The sequence below is a fragment of the Phacochoerus africanus genome, chromosome 10 (genome assembly GCF_016906955.1).
Source record: "Phacochoerus africanus isolate WHEZ1 chromosome 10, ROS_Pafr_v1, whole genome shotgun sequence".
In the NCBI taxonomy this organism is placed as follows: Eukaryota; Metazoa; Chordata; class Mammalia; order Artiodactyla; family Suidae; genus Phacochoerus; species Phacochoerus africanus.
The window spans coordinates 111,836,497-111,861,916 of NC_062553.1; the positions used below are offsets into that span (position 1 = coordinate 111,836,497).

Genomic DNA, 25,420 nt, shown 5'->3' on the forward strand with positions numbered 1-25,420 from the left:
AGATCTGGTGTTGCTGTGGCTCTGGTGTAGGCCAGTGGCTACAGCTCCGATTTGACCCCTAGCCTGGGAACCTCCATATGCCGGGGGAGTGGCCCAAGAAATGGCAAAAAGACAAAAAAAAAAAAAAATTCAACATCCAATCATAATTAAAAAAACTCTCATTGATGTTGGAATAGAAGGAATATATCTCAACATAATAAAGGCCATACATGACTAACCCACAGCTAACAGTATATTTAGTGGTGAAAAGCTGAAAGTTTTTTTTCTAGAATCAGGAACAAGACAAGGATGCCCATTATCATCAATTTCTTTAACATAGTATTGGATGTCCTAGCCACAGCAGTGAGACAAGAAAAAGCAAGAAAAAGCAAATTGGAAAAGAAGTAAAACTGATACTATTTGCAGGTGACATGATAATATATAGAGAAAATCCTAAAGTCTCCACCAAAAAACTATTAAGCTAATAAATGAATTCAGTAAACTTGTAGGATAGAAGATTAATATACAGAAATCTATTGCTTTTCTATACACTAATAATGAACTTTCCCAAAGAGAAAGCAAGAAAACAATCTCTCATTTAAAATCACATCAAAAAGAATAAAATACCTGGGAATAAACTTAACCAAGGAGGTGAGAGACTTATTCTCTGAAAAGTATGACATTGATGAAAGAAATTGAAGACGATACAAAGAAATGGAAAGATATCCTATGTTCACAGATTAGAAGAACTGATAGTGTTAAAATGTCCATACTACCCAAAGCAATATACATATTTAATGCAATTCCTATCAAAATACTATGACATTTTTCATAGAACTAGAACAATTAATCCTGAAATTAATATAGAACTACAAAGACCCCAATTTGTCAAAGCAAGCTTGAGAAAAGAGATCAAAGCTGGAAGTATCACTCTCTGACTTCAGACCATACTACAAAAGCTACAGTAACCAAAATCATATGATACTTCACAAAAAACAGACACATAGATCAATAGGACAGAATAGAGAGCACAGAATAAACCCACACACTTATGGTCAGTTTATCTATGACTGATTAGGCAAGAATATACAATGGGGAAAAGAGTCTCTTTAATAAATGGTGCTTGGAAAATTGGACAGAACATTTTCTCAGGGAGCTGCCATCATGACTCAGCAATAACAAACCAGACTATTATCCATGAGGACACGGGTTCAATCCCTGGTCTTGCTCAGTGGGTTAAGGATGTGGCATTGCCATAAGCTGTGTAGGTTGCTGATGTGGCTTGGATCTTGCGTTGCTGGGGCTGTGGCATAGGCCAGCAGCTGCAGCTCCAGTTTGACCCCTAGTCTGGGAACTTCCATATAATGCAGGTATGGCCCTAAAAGCAAACAAAGCAAAAAACAAAAAGAACATATCCTCATACCACATACAAAAATAAACTCAAAATTAATTAAAGAAAAATGTAAGACCAGAAATCATAAAACTCCTCGAAGAAAACATAGGCAGAACACTGCTTACAAAAATTGTAACAATATTTTTTAGATCTGTCCCCTAAGGCAAAAGAAACAAAATTTAAAAATAAACAAATGAGATCTAATTAAATGTAAAATCTTTCACATGGCAGAGGAAATCAACAAAACAAAAAGATAACCTAATGAATAAGAGAAAAGATTAGTAAATGATGTGACTGATAAGGGGTTAATATCCAAAATATATCAATACCTCATGCAACTCAAAGAATATTGTAAATCAACTATAATAGAAAAAAATAAAATCTTAAAATTAAATAAATGAATAAATATACAACTCAATACTAAAAAACAAACAAACAAAAAAAAACCAAACAACTTGATTAAAAAACCAGCAGAAGACCTGAGGAGACCTTTTTTACAAAGAAGACACGCAGATGGTCAACAGACACACAAAAAAAATGCTCAACATCATTAATCATCAGAGAAATGCAAATCAAAACAGTGAGGTATCACCTCACACCTATCAAAATGGCTACTATCAAAAGGAACACAACTAGTAAACATTGGCAAGGATATAGAGAAAAGGGAATCCTGGTACACTGTTGGTGGGAATGTGTATTAGTGCAGCCACTATGGAAAACAGTATGGAGAGTTTAAAAAACTAAAAATAGAACTACCATATGATCCAGCAATTCCAGTCCTGAGTGCTATCTGGGAAAAAAAGTGAAAACATTCATTTGAAATGATACATGCACCTCAGTATTCATAGCCAAGATGTGGAAGCAACCTAAGTGTCCATCAGATGCATGGATAAAGAAGATGCAGTATATATGTATACAATGGGTATTAGCCATAAAAAAGAATGAAAGTCTGTCATTTGCAATAATATGAAAGACCTTTAGACTTGGAAGGTATTAGGCCTAGTGAAGTAAGTCAGACAAAGACAAATGTTATCACTTCTATGTGGAATCTAAAAAGTAAACGAATATAACAAACAAAAACAGACTCAGATACAGAGAACAAACTAGTGGTTAGCAGTGAGGGGAAGGGCAAAATAATGGTAGGGAGTTAAGAGATACAAACTATATAAATTAAATAAGCTACAAGGATATATTATACAGTATAGGGAATATAGCCAATATTTTATAACTTTAAATGGAGTATATTCTATAAAAATATTGAGTCACTATGTTGTATATCTGAAACTAATATAATATTGTTAATCAACTATACTTCAACTTTTAAAAAAGACCTCTTTGTTTGAATATGTTAAATTTCATCCAAAGTTACTAAGTGTTCTAAATATATGCACATTTGAAAACAAGGTATATGAGACAGCAGTACAAAACAATTTTAGATCACAAATTCGTTGGGGAGGTTTCATTCAGCGATGAAAACTTCCTTTTAAATTAGATGAATTGTTTTGCAAATTAACGGAAAAGCTAAACGTACAATATGTTCAGGATTAACTCTTGGGTACATCCTGAATAATTATACCAGGCAAATGTGCTGAGGTAAACCATTTTCCATAGGGGCCTATTTCGCGTTAATAAGTCACTTACTAGACCCAACACATTAAAATATAATTCTTTGTGGCTTGTTAATTTACAAAAAGGAAAACATTCCTCTGACTTATCTGAGTGAATCAGATCAAGGTGACCTTAGAAAAAGCCCAAGAGAGAGGAAGTGATGATACAAGCACCAACCAGTTCACTTCTGCCTCAACTTTAAAAAAACCAGCTTCTTGATTACCTCATAAATCATCTGGTGCACTGTTTCCAGTGAAGACTCTCAGGCTATGTGCAGCAGTTTATTAACTTGAGCCAGCAAAATAAACAGCAAGGTCTGGGTGAATAACTTAAATGAAGGACTTCTGATGCGGGCGAGGCAGCCACAACTAAGTGTCTGTGCAGACTTAGTAAAGGGTTCCAAGATTGGGGGGCTGATCAGTGCAAGACAACCCATCTAGATTATTCACACTCCGGTCTATTTTTATAGGAGTTTGAACCAGCTAATTATTTATTTTCTGACTGCATTTTTTTTTTCCTTTTCAGGGCTGCACCTGCAGCAAATGGAAGTTCCTAGGCTAAGGGTCAAATTGGAACCGCAGCTGCCGGCCTATGCCACAGCCAAAGCCACGCCAGATCCGAGCTGAGTCTGTGACCTACACCACAACTTGAGGCAATGCTGGATCCCTAACCCACTGAGTGAGGCCAGGGATCAAACCAGTGTCCTCATGGACTAGTCATGAACTAGTCAGGTTTGTTACTGCTGAACTGCAATGGAAACTCTCCAGTTGCTTTTTTTTCTATATAGAAGATATTCAAGGTCAAGTAAAAAATTTTTTTTCCTTGCTTCCAAAATAAGGAAATTACTATGCATCCTGCAACAAGTAAATAAGATCCAACCAAATGTATTCTTTATTGATGGTAGGTATACTGCTAGCTGAACATACCAGTCTAAGAATATAATGAATAAACTGACATATAACTAAAATTTCAAGATCAAAACTACAAGTGAGTATACATATCTGTGTGTGAGAATATGGTACACACACACACACATATACATTACATAAGACCATCTCGCTGATTTCTTTTTTTTTTTTTTTGCCGTATTTCCATTTAACTCAGTTCTTTATCACAAGCCCTAACCTCATGCTTCAGATTTATTTATGCAAATGCCCACTAGTTTTCTCTCCCCAGATGTCTGACAGGCGTTCGGCACATCCTCCACCAAACTCATGACCTTCCCTTCTAAACCTGGTTCTTCTATTCTATTTCTAATATCAGGGAATGGTGTTGGCTATCAGATCAGATTTCTGGAGCACCCTAGATCTACACCTTAACTCAGTCCTTTCCCATAGCCAATCGGTCTGCAAATCATGATGATGTTACCTCTAAACTGTTTTCTTCATTGTGTCCTCTTCTGTTTGTCCTGAGATCACTATCCTACCTGATCCTAATCATCTCTCTCTCCTGGATAACTGCAGTTTCTCTCATATACTTATGTATAGATTTAGTTCTTCCCTCCCCATGTAAACTGGTTAACTTTTCCTTCATAATGCCTGTCATTAACTATCCTTATTTTTTTTTCCCCTATGGATTTTCCAGAGTTATCTCTAGCTAGCCTCTTCATATAAACCTCTCCTACAAATGTATTTATTCTCCCTACTCTGCATTTTTGACTTAGTGCCTTTCTTTTTTCCCTGCTTTTACCTTCTTGCTTGCCTCTGCCTATTGAAACCCCACCACATTATATCAAAATTCAGCTTCAATCCCAGTAATGCTATAAATCACCAGAAAACCCAAACCGGAAACCATCTGCCCCTCTTAAATTCTTGTTGTAATTCCTGTCAATTCCAATGATTCTCAGTCCTTAAAGTATGAAGACTGCATTCCTAAGTCAAAAAAAAAAAAAAAGACTTTACCAACTCCTCTTGCCTTTGACAAGATGGGGAAAAAAGGAACCAAAGAAAATTTTCTATCCTGACTGAGTGGGATGGGGGAAGTGTTGTTGGTGGAAACTGGATTCCTTGACAGGAAAGGGGCCATGGTGATGCAGCATGTCCCACATGTTGCAGAGGACACTAGTTGAGTGAGAGTCATATGAAAACATTTCTGTGTATTCATTCAATAATAGTTAAGTTCTCTCTGTGTTCTAGGTAGTGAACAAGAGAGAGACAGTCCTATTCTCAGTGACCCACAGATGATTACATAGGCTCATGTGGTTGGGAAACTGCATACTATGGCAGCTTCTAGGGCTTCATAATGGACATTATGATATAAAAGTCTCTGAAAAGTCCCACCATTAAAAAAAAAATACCATTTTAGGAGTTCCTGACATGGCTCAGCAGTAAAGAACCTGACTAGTATCCATGAGGACTAGGGTTTGATCCCTGGCCTCGCTCACTGGGTGAAGGATTCAGCATTGCTGTGAACTGTGGTGTAGGTCACAGACATGGCTTGGATCCCGTGTTGCTGTGGCTATGGTGTAGGCCAGTGGCTGCAGTTCTGATTTGATCCCCAGCCTGGGAACTTCCATGTGCTGCGGGTGCAGCCCTGAAAAGACAAAATATATATATAATTTTGTGTTTAGTATTATTTCCCAAACAAACTTGGCCACAGACTCCCTCCCTTGCTTTTTTTCTGGCAATATCTATTAATATCCCATGCAACCAGAACTCTGTAGAACAGATAATTGGGAAATATTGGTCAAGAGCCATCCAAATGCAGAGAAGGAAATGCTAAACCTTGGAGAGAAGAGAATATTATTACATACTTGGGGGATGTGAGTAGAGGGGACCTCTGAGAAGAGAACAACTGGAAATCCTATTTAATTGTTGAGAAAGAGTGTTGAGAGGGTTTGGTGGTGTGGACAGGAAGACATTCCAAAGGTTCCAATCTTTTGAAGTCGTTTTCCTCAGACCCTGAGGAACAGACCAGAGATTAAGAGAAGTGGCTGTTAAGGTTCTCAGACATTCTCCTGTTAAGCCTCACTACAACTGTGTCCCCAGTGAGATGATATGGTTATTAAGGCAGGGAACTCTAAACTGGCTCTACCTTCTTTTCCAAGTCTCCCTTTGCCTCTGAATTTTGAGGGAAAGAAACTCAGATAGTCGTCTCTTCTGTGTGAAGTTCAAGTCTTGGTTGTATTTGCAGAAATCAAGTAATTTTGCTTACTACTGCGTGCACTCATGTTTATTGCCTTGTGGTTGCAATAGTAATATCCCATACCAAACATACTCAATCCTGGACTTAATTTTTACAATAAGACAGAAGATTTGGAAAATATAATCTTGACTATATACATAAAATGTATTACTATGATGGCAACTGAAATCGTATGAGCATCAGATATCACAAGGCTCACTCTCACTCTGTACTATGAAAGAACGGTCCTATTCCCCCATGAACTCACTCTTGTGGCCCTTTTCTGTGCTCTGTAGATGAGACCCCTAGAGGCCTGCATCGTCAAAGTGTTATTCACAGGCCTGAAAGAAAACAATGCATTTTTCTCATATGCTTGAACTATTTCATAACAAGAAAAACAAAAAGTATTCCATTGAGCCTAAATAAGGTTATTGAGTATGTGCCAGAACTATTCCAAAACCGTGTGTGCAGTACAAAACTAGCTGCATCCTGTGTAATGTGAGAGCCTCAGCTGGGACCAGTGAAAACAGACACAGTCAGGGACACCAGTCCTCCATGGGAGCCTAACTGAGCACCAAACTTCCTCATCATCCTGGCTGCCACTTAGTATTTCTGGGTATTTACCCAACGAAGACAACTAACTTTCAGAAAACCAATTCTCTCTATATATTATCATAAAATTAACTCATACGATAAAATAATCCAAAGAATCAGAGAATATATATTTTAGTATACAGTAATTTTTTATACTTACAAAATACATAACACGAACTTATTAATGGAACCTCATTCCATGTTTTTTGGCTTTTCTGTAGTGTACAGAATTTTTATTAAATATTTCACTTTACTCAGATGCAATTTCTAATTCTTTCATGACCGAAGAAGCCCTTTTAACCTCTTAGCAATAATCATTTAAAAGTTTTGATGTGTTTTCAGTTTACACTAACAGATTTTTAGAATCTCTTGAATGTAGATATTCGGGAGTATTATGCCTTTTACTGTACCAAACAGAAAACACTTTAAAAAATCATGTTATTGTTACTGAGGCTCAGAAGAATAGATACTTTCATTCATTGTTTGTGAAAACATAATTTGGGACATATTTTTGGAAGTCAGTTTGGAGACACAGACAGCTACATACGTGCATGCACTTGGGTTACATATGTGTAGATGTGTGTACACACATATATGTGCATTCATACATATGTAGTTTGAGCCAATTTCCTAAGAATTTTCTATAGATATATTAGAAAATATTACACATAACATGGTTTTTTTTATAAGACTGTTCATTACTAGAATATCTGCCTAAATATCAACAATGACCATACTTGAGTGATGGACTTGTACATGGATTTTTTTACTTACAGTTTTCTCTGTCTCCCAAATTTTCAGCAGTGAATGTGTCTTATTTATGGAATACTTAAACAAAATAATTGTTGCTTGTTTCCTGATATATTTGTACCCTTTGACCCAGCAACTCTGTTTTTCTGACTATATCCTAACATAAGGAAATAAACAGATACACACTAACAGATGTACTTACAACTATGTTCTTTCTGACTTGTTTATAGTAATAAAATACTGGAAGCTACTCAAATGTTCAACATTAGGGAATTGGTTTAAAAAAAATAACAGTGCATTCATGTGGTAGGATATTGCACAATCTTTAAAATCAGATTCTTGAAAATATTTAAGAATAAAGGGAAGTGCTTACAAGATATTAATTTAAAATGTATATGGGTAGAGAGATATATAGGCATTATATAATTACAATTTTGATTACCCCCCAAAATTAGAATATACATTAACATAATGTGAACAAGTTTTACCACTGGGTGGTGAAATTATTTATAGGTTCTTTTGATTTTCCTTTTTTTTTTTCCTGGTCTTTTTGTCTTTTCAGGGCCGTACCCGTGGCATATGAGGGTTCCCAGGCTAGGGATCGAATCAGAGCTGTAGCTGCCGGCCTACACCACAGCCACAGCAACGCAGGATCCCAGCTGCTTCTGTGACCCTCACAGCAACGCTGGATCCTTAACCCACTGAGTGAGGCCAGGGATCAAGCCTGTGTCCTCATGATGCTAGTTTGGTTGGTTAACCACTGAGCCATGACGGGAACTCCTAATTTTCCTTTTTATAATTTGCTATGCTTTCAACATTTGTAGTTTTTATAAACAGAAAAAATGTAAACAACAAAGAAGCTTGTTTCATAGCTAGTAATACTAAGATACAGTTTTCTATATGAACATGATCCCTCCAAATATTTTTTCAAACTATCATTTCTACACAATTTATCACTGTACCACACAGTGAGATAAGAGTGTTTAAATATTTTATTTTAATCCCTGGGTCTCTCTAACAAACCATAGAAAGCATTTTGATCAAAAGATTTGCTTTGGCAATAGAAATTAGAGCAAAAATAAACCCATGGGACCTCATCAAACTGAAAAGCTTTTGCACAGCAAAGGAAACCCAAAAGAAAACAAAAAGACAACTTACAGAATGGGAGAAAATAGTTTCAAAGGATGCAACCGAAAAGGGCTTAATCTCTAGAATATATAAACAACTTATACAACCCAGCAACAAAAAAGCCAATCAATCAATGGAAAAATGGGCAAAAGACCTGAATAGACATTTCTCCAAAGAAGATATACAGATGGCCAGCAAACACATGAAAAAATGCTCAACATCGCTGATTATAAGAGAAATGCAAATCAAAACTACCATGAGATATCACCTCACACCATCATTGGCCATCATTAATAAAGCCACAAATAACAAGTACTGGAGGGGGTGTGGAGAAAAGGGAACCCTCCTACACTGTTGGTGGGAATGTAAACTGGTACAGCCACTATGGAGAACAGTTTGGAGATACCTTAGAAATCTATACATAGAACTTCCATATGACCCCGCAATCCCACTCTTGGGCATCTATCCGGACAAAACTCTACTTAAAAGAGACACGTGCACCCGCATGTTCATTGCAGCACTATTCACAATAGCCAAGACATGGAAACAACCCAAATGTCCATCGACAGATGATTGGATTCCGAAGAAGTGGTACATATACACAATGGAATACTACTCAGCCATAAAAAAGAATGACATAATGCCATTTGCAGCAACATGGATGGAGCTAGAGAATCTCATACTGAGTGAAATGAGCCAGAAAGACAAAGACAAATACCATATGATATCACTTAGAACTGGAATCTAATATCCAGCACAAATGAACATCTCCTCAGAAAAGAAAATCATGGACTTGGAGAAGAGACTTGTGGCTGCCTGATGGGAGGGGGAGGGAGTGGGAGGGATCGGGAGCTTGGGCTTATCAGACACAACTTAGAATAGATTTGCAAGAAGATCCTGCTGAATAGCATTGAGAACTTTGTCTAGATACTCATGTTGCAACAGAAGAAAGGGTGGGGGAAAAAATGTAATTGTAATGTATACATGTAAGGATAACCTGACCCCCTTGCTGTACAGTGGGAAAATAAAAAAAATAATAATAAAAAATAAATAAATAAAAAGATTTGCTTTGGGAGTTGTGTTATGGGCTCAGTGGGTTAAGGTTTGGGCAGTGTCACTGCAGTGGCTTGGATCACTGCTGTGGTACCGGTTCAATCTCTGGCCCAGGAACTTCCACACTTTGTGGGCATATGAACAGCTCGAAAAAAAAAAAACAATTTGCTTTGCTCTATAAGATGCTTAAAACAACGTGGGAAAGGGAGGGAGTTCCCGTTCTGGCTCATCGGTTTACAAACCCAACTAATATCCATGAGAATGTGAGTTTGATCCCTGGCCTTGCTCAGTGGTTAAGAATCTGGTGTAGCCAAGAGCTGCAGTGTAGGTTGCAGACACGGCTTGGATCTTGCCTTGTTGTGACTATGGCTTAGGTGGGCAGCTGCAGCTCTGATTCAACCCCTAGCCTGGGAAATTCTATATGCTGCAGGTACGGCCTAAAAAGCAAAAACAAACAAACAAAACAAAACAACCCCCCCCCCAAAAAAAACCCACCAACCAACCAAACAAAAAAACACTAAAAAAGCAAAAAAATCATGGGAAAGGGATATTCAGACGGCTGGCTCCAGACTCACTCTGAACAGTGTCATAAGGTTTCTTAATCATTTACTTGTTCAGAATCTAAGTAGGCAAAGGTCAAAGCAGTTTCAAATTCAGTGGTACCTCAGGTGTACCCTTCCTCTCTGATGCAAGGACCACACCCACAGAGCAAAGGCTTTTTGAGTTCATTGAGAGAGTTTCTGCCTTTAGCATTGCTGTAGTAGTAGCCTCTGATTGATTTGACAAAGGCAGGTAACCATTTGGGTAGACTCAGGGAATGCAGGTATGTGTGTGTGTGTGTGTGTGTGTGTGTACATATATACATTAAGGGCTGTGGGGGGATATTTTTATGTCCTTAATTACTTAATACATCTTTTAAGTCACAAAAAGCTTAGCGTAAGCATTGTATACTTATGATAGTAAGCCCAAAGATGGATCTGTGTACTATCACTGATGAGTGAACTCAAGGAGTATTTATTGAAAGCCTATCTGTAAAATATAGTTCTGGCCAGAAAAGATAAAAAGACACAGTCGTATTTTCCTTCCTAAATGAAAACACAAAGACAATTCTGCAGATTTTATGTACTCTTTCAATGTCTCTTCTCCAGACAAAATTATAATTGACATTTACTTGTTTTCACTTAAATTATCATTTTAAAAATTCAGTTTAAGTTCATTGACATATGGCCCAAGAATATCACCAGTAAAACTTACCAAACACATGTATTTTAAAAAAATTGACTCTAATTTTTAAAAAAAGAAAAAGAAAATAATCCAAAATTCAAAGAAAAATTGGGGTAGTTTATGTAGTTATTAAGGATAGAATGCAGTACATTATGATTTTTTCCTGATGGAATAAAAGACTTACACTTATTTTTTTGGGACTCCATACAGCTCATTCAACACTTTCAAGTTCTGTGATAGGCTTTGAAAATACAACAGGGCAAGAATTTTTCCTTCTCAGATGAACAGGCAGAAATGAAACCAAGTTTAGATAAAGATCAGACCATCAAAATAACTGAAAGCTGAGAAGTGAAAAGGAAAGGAAAGGAAATGTATGAGCTTAGAAGAAATAAAGCCAAAAAATTTACTTGATTTGTCCTTTCTCCACGTATGTTGTTCTGTAAAACCCCACGAGCGAGCCATTCAGCCAACCAGCGAACTCCATCGTCAGGTGGTAGAGACCCTCGCCACTGTTGGGTGCAAGCTCTTCTTCTGCCTCCACCACCACATACTCCTGCTTTTTGTATTCGAAGCACCGCCTGACTTGCACCTGCTCCCCAGAGGGCCTCCTCAGCACTGGGAGCTGGGTGATCCTCGTCTCCCGGAGATGCAGCCACAGGTGCTGGGTGGGTGAGCTCACATTGATGGAGATGTTCACTGTCCCCGTGTATGTGTCCTGCTCCAACAGGGGCTTCACTTGCAGATCGTAGTGCACTGGGTTGATGAAATCCGGTAGCCTGAAATCTCTCCAGTTTCCACTTTCATCTTCACTGGCAGGGCAGACCCCCTGGTCCTGTGGAGGGCTTGAAGTGGGAGGAAGGTGGGACGGAGACTGGGTTGTGCCCTGTCCACCGTCCTTAGAGTCACATGATCTGGTCAAGCCCACAGAAAGTCCTACTATTAATCCGACAGCCACTACCGCTGCACAGATAATAGCCACATGTTTCGTTTTAATGCAGTATCTCTTAGAGTCTGTGCTCATTTTTGTTTCCAAAGTCAAATGTTACACATAAAAGGATGTTAAATTTAACTAACTAACATCAGCAGTCTTCTTTTTTCAACTGGAAGGAATTCCCTGGTTTGGCAGCCTGTTTCGCCTTTCCCACACCTCTCTGGCTTCTTTCGTCTCTTCCTCTCCCTTCGTTCCCACCAGCCACTCAAGGATGAATGTGGAAACAGGGGGTGGGGTAAGGATTCCAGAAGAGGAGCTGAGCTGGGGGAAGAGGACTGAGGAGAATATTGTGGCGGCTCCCCTTATAAACAATGCATCCCCTACTCCACCCCTCCTGCGCTGGAGTGAGTTAAATATAAAACAGGGCTTAGCTTATCAGCCAATGGGAGGATGATCCTTTGCCAAAGCTCCGTCAGCAGCTTTCAGGGAGAGAGCGTTTGGGAAAGAGGTGCGCTTGTGATAGAAAAACTCAACCTTTGCCACTGAGTCTATGGCTTCTTCCTGTTGTGCTTACAATCTCTCTCTCCTCACCAAAGGGCTTCTTGAATTTCAGCTCTTTTGCAGGTAGCTTGCCAAAGAAGCTGTGTTTTCTTTTCGTTCTTTTTTCCTCATGTTATGTAAACATACAGATTCTTCTTTTTTCCAAAGTCAGGTCATGGCATTCCATGCTCAGAGTGATACGTAAATTCAGGAACCACTTAGGTACTCAGCAAATACTTGTTAAATTGGTGGACTAGTAAAGCATGACCAGGTCACCCTAAATCATTTCAGTGGATGCTGGATGAAAGAGAGAAGGAAACAGAAAGAAATTAGTCAAAGCAGTACTGGAGCTGAGAAGCATAAGAAAAAAAAGAGAGAAAGGGAAAGGGCTGAAAGGACAGAAGAACAAGGAAGATAAACTTGATAAACTTGTTAGGTTAGATAACTAAACTCTGTTAGATGATCTCACCTAAGCAAGATTGAATTCTTTAGCCTTGAATGTAGTAGATGATCTTTGGAGCAGATTCCACATGCAAAAGGTGGCCTGTTGAAAGATCCATTACTGCCCAAACCTGTTGCCTCTTAATGAAAAGGTCAAGACGATAAAATCACAGTGACATCCTTTTTTTTTATGAGTAGCTGAGATATAGACACCCTAGCTATCTCTAATAGTATCAGTACAATCATAAATATAAAAATTTGAGGAATTTCTATATACCAGGCACTATGCTGAGAAGTTATCATTTAAGCCTTCCCAATAACTCTATAAGATTGGTACTTCTATGATATCCATTTTAAAGATGGAAACACTGACATTCAAAAAGGTTAAATCATTTCCTCAAGGTCACAGAATTGGGGTTTGAACTCAGGTTGTCTGAGTGCAAAATTCAAATATCTAACTACACCGCCTCTGTTTTCTGATGGAAAAATATGTAAAAGTTAAGTAACTATGAAAACCTCGGTCAATATTTCCCAAAGTGCAATCCATGGATATTAATAGATATATTTGCAGAGCAGGCAATGCCGGGGTATATAAAGTTAAGAACATTCTCTCACTGTCTTCCATTCTTTCAGAACCTTCAGACGGCATTACTATCACACTGTGAATCTCCCAGACAAGATATACTATTGAGTGATTTTTATATTTTGTTGATGAGAGACCCTTTTGAGGGTCTTCTGTTCCATGGAACACACTCTGAGAAATGCTTCTTTCTTTCTCTCTTTCTCTCTTTCTTTCTTTCTTTCTTTCTTTCTTTCTTTCTTTCTTTCTTTCTTTCTTTCTTTCTTCTTTCTTCTTTCTTTCTTTCACTTTATGGCTGCATTCTCAGCATATGCAAGTTGCCAGACCAAGGATTGAATCCAAGCCACAGCTGCAGCATTGCCAGATCTTTTTAACCCATTGCTCCTGGCCAGGGATTGAACCCACACTTCCATGGCCACCTGAGCCACTGCAGTCAGATTCTTAACCCACTGTAACACAGTGGAAACTCCTGCGAAATGCTGCTTTGAACTGTTCCAAATTATAAACTGAACTCATAGAAAAAAAAAATTTTTAAAGCAAAAAGGGTACTTTTTGCTCTGTACATTTCTGTTGTTTTCTCATAAAATCATGTTAAGAATTAAACAGAAAGGGAAGAGGGATATATTTTTCAAAATTATAGGTTCATCGTTATTTATTAATTTCACATTCTAAATTAAAATCATAGTATTTTAATTTTAGTAAATCAGCTTTCTGAAAGTTGCCGCGAAATCCCTTTATCAGAAAAATCATCTGATGTTCGCTAAATGTTTCGCAGGTCAAACATTTTAATGTGTTCTCCATAAATGAAAGGGTAAACATTAAATTTGTCTCAGCATACTGACTGAAAAATGAAAAGGAAAACATTTGGAAGAACACACATAAAGTTAGATTAAACTAGAAGCATTTTTTTTTTTTAATCTGAGCTAAAGCAAACATATGTAAAACTCTAAAACTCAATCTTGTCTAGAAAGAGAGCAGTCTTATCATCATGCCCCATGTCTAGGCTAAACTGAACAAAAAAGATAGTAAACCTTTGAGATAAGGTACATTTAAGGGGGATTGAGAAAGGCCACCTGCTATAAAATATCTTTTTCCTATTTTGCCTTAAATTCCACCATAAGGGATTCATAATTTAAATGCATTTTTTGATAGCAGAAAGAAAATCCCTTAAATTTGTGTATTTAATGTGTGTGTATGCACACATACATAAATTTTGAGTCTAAAGCCCTGTTCTAACCATAACATCTTATTAGTATCAACCTAAAAGAGCTGCTTACATCCAGTGAAGACACCACATCTTATCCGTATCAGCACATTAGGGTTGCCTGATGTAATAGAGGTAAAATGTCCAGCCAGATGAGTGGGAATAGCAGAGCCAGCCTATGCACTAAACACATTTAGGGTCAACATAGTAGGGCTAACTCAACATAAAGCCCCTAGCTTTCATATTTGTTAACACTGCACTCCAATGCAGTAGTGCCTGCTATCCTTCCTTTCCCTGACCCTGGAATACTGAGTCTGTGGCAGGAGGGTCTTGATCTTGAAAGCCCTTGTTCCAGATCCAACCCACAGTGAAAGTCAAGACAGCCATTGGCAGGACAGAGAGAGAGAGAGAGAATCTATTCCTACAGTGAGACCGATGAACCGTCATAGGCACTCACATAGATGAAAGTTTGTATTGATTAATCTTGTGTTGAAAAGTCTGCATTACATATAAGTAAATTGAAAAGGTGACCTCTAGTTAGTTTCCACTTAGGTGAAGTGAATGCACAGCCATTTACTGTGGATCCTAAACCACACTCCCTCCATAGCTTTTACAATGTGTATTATCATCTTTATCCCAAGTACAATTCCAATATCTCTTCTACATATGGCGTTCGATAAATGTTCCTTGATTGCTTAATCAATAAACAAATGAATGGATAAATAAAAAGAGGGGAAAAGAACACCAAGAATCCAGAATTGGAAATGTTAGCAGGCATAATATGCCCGAGATGTTGAGATAAAATAAACTTAGTTCAAATTCCAAGAATGACTGGAAAGAAATTTCCTAGAGTGAGGACTTTTATCTTGCTTGATCTTGAGAAAGTAAGGAACTTCTTGACTGATTCCTTCCCACAGCATGTATACGGATGCAAGATACCATAATACTGAATACGCAGTGTGTACTTCCCCTTTTCACTTGGAGTTTCCAGTTAAATCTCTTCAGTTAAGTCTCAGGAATGATGCATACTGCAGACACTACTGAGCCTTCTATGTACATGTGGTGCTGTTGGCTCACCGGAGGGATAGGGGCATCTCCAGAAATGTTGTCAATAATTAACTCTGCAGGAGTTCCCGTCATGGTGCAGCAGAAATGAATCCAACCAGGAACCATGAGATTGCGGGTTCGATCCCTGGCCTTCATCTGTGGGTTAAGGATCCGGCATTGCCATCAGCTGTGGTATATAGGTTGCAGACATGTCTTGGATCCTGCGTTGCTGTGGCTGTGACATAGGTCAGCAGCTATAGCTCCGGTTCAACCCCTAGCCTTCATATGCTGCAGGTGCAGACCCAAAAAGACCAAAAAAAAAAAAAAAAAAACCTCTACAGTGTGATTATTTGTCTGGCTTTTTATTCCTATTAGTTGATTATAGCTGAATGGTTCAGGAAAACAACAAACAAAAATGACAAGCTAGAATCACAATGGAAGAAGCAGAATCTGCAAATTGGGCTCTATTATATAGGAAACAGGGAAAATCAGAACCAATTTCTTTCTGTCTTGCCATGGTCTCTATTATCAACCATGTCAATTATGTAAACTCCATGGTCAGTCCAAGTATTTCCAAACTTTAAGAGTTTAGTTAGAATTTTAAAAGGAGGGTGCCATTGCATTTTACTTGGCCAGCCATGCATTATAAATGCATATTGGCAATGTATGTTGTGATCCCAGTCAGTAATGTTTTATTCCTATTCGTCATCTTTTATTTGGCCTTAGCAACTGTTTTGAAAGGTTCCGTCGTTTTTAAGACTAAAGTGATCTCAGCTAACTTTTTCTTTCTTTTGTTTTTTTTGGTGTGTGTGTGCGTGTGTGTGTGTGTGTGTGTCTTTTTAGGGCCGCACTTGTGGCATATGGAGGTTCCCAGGCTAGGGCTTGAATTGGAGTGGTAGCCGCAGGCCTAGGTCACAGCCAAAGCAACGCCAGATCCGAGCTGCATCTGAGACCTACACCACAGCTCACAGCAACGCCGGGTCCTTGACCCGCTGAGCGAGGCCAGGGATTGAACCCGCAACCTCATGGTTCCTAGTCAGATTTGTTTCTGCTTCACCACGATGGGAGCTCCTCAACTAACTTTTTCAAAGAGCTGAAAACATCTGCAGATGTTAAGACAGAATTGTTCAGCAGGTTGCATCTAATTTTTGTTTGTTGGTGATAATGAATTTGTATATTGACTGTCATAATAAGAAGAACTTTATTCTTTATTAATAAGAGTCACATTACTCATTTGGATTACTCAGTGGACTTTACCTGCCTCTGAAAAAGTGTCTATGGGCCGCTATTCATTTACTCACCCTTTATCTTTCAATATTGACTTATTCTTTCAGTCATTCAACCAATATATAGTAAATCAATAAATATTTACTTTTCAACAAATATTTACTGGACAAGGAATTCTAGGATAAACATTAAAATGTGGGCATTAAAAGAAACATTAATAAATACTCTTAAAGTCATGTGTATAAACCCCTGCTTTGTAGACGTTTTAAAAATGTTCAGAAAAGCAAAGAAAATAAAATGAAAAGATTTTATTATTCCAATAATTTTAAACTGCTTTTATATTGGGCTCCCTAATGTGCAATAATGCACTGGGAGACAGTGGCAGGACGGAGAGGCAGCAGGAGAAAAATAATAGTGATAATTCATTATTTCTAAGAACTTTAAAGCTGTCTATCAGTTTTCTCAGTGCATTAAATAATAGCTGTATAGTCTAAGTTTTAAAACTTCCTGAAATGCTTAATTCACTCAACATTTCCTTTCAGCCTTTGTACTGTCAAAATTCTTGGCAATATTTTCTTCTCTCTCTTCTTTCCTATCTGCAGAAGTCTGTAAAAATAATGTTGGCGTACAGAAAATATCTCACCCGATGTTCTTTTATTCCATGAAGAATCCAAGTGAATTATACTAGTAATGATGATTTTGGATCATGTTTCGCACAAAAATTCTAAGAGATCCATTCTTCATCTTAAGTAATATTAATTATTTCTTTTAGAGGAAAGACCTGTAATTTTCCAATTTTTATTTATTAGTACCAGCTGTTTTGTTTGAAAGTTTCTTTATTACCACATTAATTTTAACAAATAAAGTTGTCTTTAATTTTTGTTTTTTTTGGAAGTAAATATTTTAAATGTATTAAGATGATCAAAGTCATCCATATGAGCAACAGAAATGTTATTTCTCCTGTTGTTGCTCTTTTCTTGGTATATCTTCTGCTTTTCATTTATTACTTTCTTAGTATGCTTTTGTCTTAAACTGAAAAATAATCCCCTGAAAAGATATCCACATCCTAATCCCTGGAACTTTTGATTGTTACCATACATGGTTTTTTTTTTTTTTTTAAAAAAAAAAAAGATCTTTGCTGATGTGATTAAGAATCATGAGATGGAGGGGGATTATCCTGGGATTATCAGTTATCAGGGTGGGATTTATATGCAATTTCATGTGTCCTAAAAGAAAGGCTGAGAGATTTCACCCACAGACACACAGATGATGTGAAGACAGAGCAGAGAAAGATTTGAAATGCTGTCTTGAAGATTGTAGTGATATAGCCACAAACTAAGGAATGTTGGCAACTCCTAGAGGCTGGAAGAGACAAGGAACAGATTCTTCCCTAGAGCTTCTGGAGGATAGGTAGCCCTGCTGATACCCTAATTTTGTCCCAGCGATGCCTATTTTGGACATGTGGCCTCCAAAAATGTGAAAGAATAAATTTCTGTGATTTTAAACTACTAAGCTTTTGATAATATGTTACAGCATCCATAGGAAACTAATACAACAGTCTTTAGGAAATCATTCAGTGAACATTTATTGAGAACTACAGTGTGCTAAATATTTCAGCTGATGGAAAAACACTAAGTGCACACTAAACACAAATGAAAACAGTCTCAGAGCAGAACAGTTTTTCTCAAGTAGAAAGAGCATAGGAGTGATTGCTGCTTTGTGCTGTCAATTGCAATAACCACACCCAGAGACAGGATTAAGATGGCAGAGTATGACAGAAGCCAACCTTCTGTCATAAAAGTGACAAATTTACAGCCAACTGCTGAACAACCTTCAACAAAATATACTGCAAACTATCAAAAATGAAATCCTACTGCAGAAGACAAATAGGAGGCCACATTGAGACAGTAGATGGGGTGATTTCATGATATAAGCAACCCATAACTACTGTGTGGGCAGCCTACAGACTGGAAAGTAACCGTATCACAGAGACTCACCCACAGGAGTGAGAGTTCTGAGCCCCACATCAGGTTTCCACACCTGGAGATCTGGCATTGGGAGGAGGAGCACGCAGAGTATTTGGCATTGAGGGCTGTGGGGCTTGTGTGCACCAGCTCCATGGGACTGGGAGAAACGGAGACTTCATTCTTGAAAGGCGCACACAGGCTTTCACGTGCACTGGGTCCCAGGGCAAAGCAGAGACCCCGTAGAAATCTGAGTCAGACCTGCTTGCGATTCTTGGAGGATTTCCTGGGGAAACAGGAGTTGACTGTGGCTCATTGTGGGGAAAGGATATTGGAGGCAAAGGTCTCAGGAATAATCATCAGCATGAACTCCTCTAGAGGTGGCCATTTTGGAAAAATCTGGCCCCATCCATCAGAGCTGAGAAGCCCCAGGCCAAAGACCACCCAGGCACAAAGTTGCCTCTAATCTCACCCAGAGACAAAGCCCCACCCACCAGAGGGATAAGAATCAGCTCCACCTTCCAGTGTGAGGATCGAGTTCCTCCCATCAGGAAGCCTGCAGCAAGCCTCCATACCAAGTTCAGCCAGCCACAAGGGGGGGTAGCAAGAGAGGCTACAACTCTATTGTCTGCAAAAAGGATCCCACCCCAAAAATCTATACAAAGTGAAAATTATGACTCAGATAAGGCAACAAGGAAAAAACAAAACAAAACAGAAAAACAGCTAAGTGACCTGGAGATTACCAACCTCCATGAAAAAGACTTTATATTAATGATATGATGATAGTAAAGATGATTCAAGATCATGGAAATAAACTGAAGGTAAACTGGTAAATTACAAGAACCACTGAGCAAAGAAGTAGAAGATTTAAGGATTAAGCAAGCAGAAATGCAAAATAACTGAAATAAACAAATAAGAGAGGTGGAAGACAGGCCAGTGGAAATCACTGATGTGGAACAGAAAAAAGAATAAAGATTGAAAAGAAATGAAGACAGTCTAAGAGAATTCTGGGACATTAAACACACCAGCATCCATATTATAGGGCTGCCGGAAGGGGAAGAGAGAGAGAAAGGGCCAGAGAAAATATTTGAAGAGATAATAGCAGAAAACTTACCTAACATGGGGAATCATTCACTCAAATCCAGGAAGCACAACGAGTACCATATAAAATAAATCTAAGAAGGAACACCCTGAGACACAATATTAAAGACAAAGAGAATATGTTGAAAGCAGCTAGGGAAAAGAAACAAATAACATACAAGGGAACCTCCATAAGGTTATTGGCATATTTTTCAGCACAGACTATGCAGGCCAGAAGGGAGTGGCTTGATATTCTTTTTTTTTTTTTTTTGTCTTTTGTCTTTTTGTTGTTGTTGTTGTTGTTGCTATTTCTTGGGCCACTCCCGCGGCATATGGAGGTTCCCAGGCTAGGGGTTGAATCGGAGCTGTAGCCACCGGCCTACGCCAGAGCCACAGCAATGCGGGATCCGAGCTGCGTCTGCAACCTACACCATAGCTCACGGCAACACCGGATCGTTAACCCACTGAGCAAGGGCAGGGACCGAACCCGCAACCTCATGGTTCCTAGTCGGATTCGTTAACCACTGCGCCACGACGGAAACTCCTTGATATTCTTAAATAATGAAAGAAGAAAACCTCTAGCCAAGATTACTGTGCGCAGCAAGGCTCTCATTCAGATTTGAAGGAGAAATCAAAAGCTTTATGGACAAGCAAAAGCTAAGAGAATTCAGCAACACTAAACCAGCTTTTCAACAAATACTAAAGGAACTTCTCTAGGTGGAAAAGAAAAGGCCACAACCAGAAACAAGAATATTACAAATGACAGGGCTCACTGGTAAAGGCATACGTATATTAAAGGTAGGATATCATCCACAAACAAATATGCTACCAAAATCAGAAATCGTGAGAAGAGGAGGGTGCAAATGCAGGACACTGGAGATGTACATGCAATTAAAAGACCAATTAACTTAAAACAATCTTGTGTATGTATAGACTTCTATTTCAAAACTTCATGGTGACTGTAAACCAAAAATCTACCATAGATACATACGCAAATAAGATAAGCCAATCCAAACACAGCACTAAAGATAGTCATCAAAACAGAAGAGAAGAGTACAAGATAAGGGAAGGAAAAAAAATCAACAACAAAAAAACCCAAAACAGTTAATAAATTGGCGTTAAGAACCTACATATAAGTAATTACCTTGAGTGCAAATGGACTAATTGCCCCAACCAAAAGACATAGACTGGCTGAATGGATACAAAAACAAGATGCATATATATATATATGTATATCCTCTCTTCAAGAGACCCACTTCAGTTCTAGGGACACATACAAATTGAAAGTGAGAGGATGGGAGAAAATATTCCATGCAAACAGTAATCAAAAGAAAGCTGCAGTAGCAATACTTATATCAGACAAAATAGATCTTAAAATAAAGAATATTATGAGACAAAGAAGGACATTTCAAAATGATCAAAAGATAAATCCACAAAGAAGATATAACAATCATTTCTGCTAAGATCAGGAACAAGTCAAGGATGTCTACTTTCACCAGTGTTTTTCAACATAGTTTTGTAAGTCCTACCCATGGCAATCAGAGAAGAAAAAGATAATAAAAGGAATTCACATTGGAAAGGAAGAAGTAAAATTATCACTGATTGCAGATAACATGATACTATACCTAGGAAATCCTAAAGACACTACCAGAAAACTGTTAAGAGCTCATCAATGAATTTAGTAAAATTGACTGCATTTCTATGTACTAACAATGAAAGATCAGAAAGAGAAATTAGGGAAAGCATCCCATTTACCATCGCATCAAAAAGAATAAAATACTTAGGAACAAACCTACCTCAAGAGACAAAATACCTGTACTTTGAAAACTCTAAGATGCTGATGGAAGAAATCATAGATGACAGAAATAGATGGAAAGATACACCATTGTTTTGGATTTGAAGAATCAATATTGTCAAAATGATTATACTACCCAAGACAATCTATAGATTCAATACAATCCCTATCAAACACCAAGGATTTTTTTCACGGAACTAGACATAATATATTAAAAATTAGTTTGGAAGCACAAAAGACCCAGAAGAGTTAAAGCTATCCTGAGAAAGAAAAATGGAGCAAGAGGAATCAGGCATCCTGACTTCAGACTACAAAGCTGTAGTCATCAAAACAGTATGGTACTGGCACAAAAACACAAAACACATCACTGGAACAGGATAGAAAGCCCAGATTTAAACCCACACACCTATAGTCAACTAATCTATGACAAAGGAGGCAACAATATGCAATGGAGAAAAGACAGTCTCTTTCATAAGTGGTGCTGGGGAAACTGGACAGCTACATGGAAAAGAATGAAATTAGAACACTTCCTAATACCACACGCAAAAATAAACACAAAATGGATTAAAGATCTAAATATAAGACCAGATACTATAAAACTCTTAGAGGAAAACATAGGCTGAACACTCTCTGACATAAACCATAGCAGTATCTTCTCAGGTCCATCTCCTAGAATAATAACAATAAAACAAAAATAAACAAATGGGACCTAACTAAACTTAAAAGGTTTTGCAAAGCAAAAGAAACCCTAAACAAAATGAAAAGACAACCCACAGAATGGGAGAAAATATTTGCAAATGAAGTTATTGGCAGAGGATTAATCCCCAAAATACATAAACACCTCCTTCAGTTCAATATCAAAAAAACAAACGACTCCATCAAAAAATGGGCAGAAGATCTAAACAAAGAAGACATACAGATGGCCAAAAAAACACATGAAAAGATGTTCAACATCACTAATTATTAGAGAAATGTAAATCAAAACTACTATGAGGTATCACTTTACACCAGCCAGAATAGCCATCATCAAAAAGTTTACAAACAATAAATGCTGGAGAGGCGGTGGGGAAAAGGGAACCCTCCTTCACTATTGATGAGAATGTACATTGTTGCAACCACTGGAGAAAACAGTATATAGAGTCCTCAAAAAACTAAAAATAGAATTACCATTTGATCTATCAATCTGATTTCTGGGCATCTATCCAGAGAAAACCATGACTTGGAAGATACCTGTACCCCAGTGTTCATTGCAGCACTATATACAATCGCCAAGACATGGAAGCAACCTAAATGTCCATCAGCAGAGGAGTGGATAAAGAAGTGGTACATACACACAATGGAATATTAGTCAGCCATAAAAAGGAATGAAATAATGGCATTTGCAGCAACATGGGTGGACCTAGAAATTATCATGCTAAGTGAAGTTAGTCAGACAGTGAGACATAAACGTCATATGCTAGCACTTATATGTGGACTCTAAAAAAGGATAAAGTTAACTTCTTTGTGGAACCAAAACTGACTCACAGACCTTGAAAAACTTATGGTTACTGATGGAGTCAGGTTGTAGGGAGGCGGGAGAGTGGGCTGGGGGTTTGGTTTGGAAATGTTGTAAAATTGGGTTGTGATGATGGTTGTACAACTATAATTATAATAAAATTCACTGACTGAGTTAAAAAAAAAAGAGCATAGGAATAAGATAGAATATTGGCTTTGGGGACAGTGGTAGAATCTCTTCTTTCATTTACTTCTAATTTTCTAGTGATTACACTTCAGAACTCTGTTTTTGTTCTTTGGTATGTATATAGATCTTACTCAAATCTTTAAAGGATTTTTATGCATTTATTTTCCAGTTGTCTTTACCATGGAATATTCGTTAAGAGGGTTGACAAATGATATCTTCAGTGAATAGGATGTGTGTTTCTGTGTAAATATCATTACTCCCACTGAATTTATCTGAATCATTTATTAAATTTATATGTGGCAAAATTTTCATATTCACTTTCGATTTGGAGATTTTAACTTTAGATGTTTTCTTTGGTTAGTGATGTTGCAAATCCAGGGAAAAATAATACTATTTCTTTTGGGTGTAGTAATTCCCTTCTATGTTCTGAATACTTTGCTTCATTTATTTCTACACGTTGTTGATGGTAATCTGGTGAATTATTTAACTTCTGCATTAAGATACTTTCCTTTTATGTCTTGATTAGCTTTTAAAGGATTTTCAGGTGACTTTTATTCTTGGTTTATCTGATATTTTGTATCTGTGGCTGAGATATGTATATACATATATTGCAAGGGTTTGCTTGATTGCTTAAAATCTCTACTCAGGATTCAGATATGTCTCCATGTAAAATTATCAGGTACAGCACAGCCTATTGTGGGTTGGAGCATATGAAAATTTTAGATGCCTTTGGAGAAGGACTTTATTTTGGAGTTTATAAATCGGGGATGCTTTTAGTTCCAAATAAAGAAAACTTAGTTAACCATGGCTTAATCTATGAAGACGTCTAATGATCTCCCATAACGAAAAGTCTGGAGGTAGGGAGGAGTAGCATCACAGTAATGTCATCAGGAAATTAATTTGTGCCTGTCTATCCATTTCACCATCTTTACTGTGTGGTCTCAAGCTGGTTGTCACAGCTCTGATTATGACAGTCACTTTCAAAAGCAAGAAGGGTTGGGTAGAAGGAAGAGTAAGTTTTTTTCTCTTAAGAGTTCTTTCTTTTTTATCAGTAAAGAAAATAATTTCCCAGGAGTCCTCTGCAGGCTTCCCCTAACATTTCATTCAGGAGTCCTGCCTCACTTGGCCCTCCTGTAGCTTCACCTGGTGGAGAGGAATGTGATGGAAATGATTGACTTGAAACAATGCCGGTTTATCTCTAGAACAGCACACAATGCTGGCAAATAAGAAGGGGCTTGGCTGGACAATAAAGACTGCCACCACAAATCAAAGAGCACAAGCATAGCCTGACTAGATCTTATCTGTGGAGAGGGGAAGGACAGATGTAAGAAAAGCAGAGTTTGTGCTTCCCACTCTTTTCTACTTGCTGCCTCCATCATCCCCAGCGTCTTAACTCTTTTTTTCCCCCTCTTTGCTCTACTATTTATTTATTTGTCTTTTTTAGGGCTGCACCACCCTCGGCATATAGAGGTTCCCAGGCTAGAGGTCCAATCGGGGCTACAGCTGCCAGCCTACACCACAGCCACAGCAACACAGGATCCGAGCCGTGTCTGCAACCTGCACCACAGCTCACGGCAACGCCGGATCCTCAACCCACTGAATGAGGCCAGGGCTCAAACCCACAACCTCGTGGTTCCTAGTCGGATTCGTTTCCACTGCACCATGACGGGAACTCCGGTTGATCCTTCTTTAAATTCCTGTAAACGCACATGATGTCATTCATGTGTCATTGATTTTTAGTCCAACCCCAAATGATTATTTTGTGACTTAATAAATGTCATCTAACTGCCCAAAGGACCAATATATTTACTACGTTATTTATTTCTCACTCAGGCCATATCTGAAGTGGATATTTTTTGTTAGTGAGCTAGCTCTCCTGGACAGCATTCCTCTAAGCAGTGAGTCAGGGATTTGGGCTCCTTCCGTCCTTGTGGTGCTGCCTTCTTTAGTATATGCTCTATGATCGCCACAGGCAGAGAAGAGAACGTGAGGAACTCATACTGGATTTTTAATCACCTTGACCTAGAAGTCACACACATTACTTTCACTCACAACCATTGGCCAGAGCTAGTCACATG

The 25,420-nt window shown here is 38.1% G+C and overlaps 2 protein-coding genes across 4 annotated transcripts in view; one reads left to right on the top strand and one right to left on the bottom strand.

Annotated features, from left to right (window-relative positions):
- Nucleotides 1-12,167, bottom strand: part of ENPEP (glutamyl aminopeptidase) — a 94,518-nt gene extending 82,351 nt beyond the window's left edge. The window contains exon 1 of the mRNA XM_047751674.1: nt 11,260-12,167. Within this exon, the coding sequence (XP_047607630.1) occupies nt 11,260-11,873 (614 nt within the window). The 5' untranslated portion in view covers nt 11,874-12,167. The remainder of the gene's footprint in view (nt 1-11,259) is intronic.
- ELOVL6 (ELOVL fatty acid elongase 6) overlaps nt 1-25,420 on the top strand; it is a 449,693-nt gene that overhangs the window by 97,545 nt on the left and 326,728 nt on the right. The gene's annotated exons all lie outside the window — the stretch shown is intronic.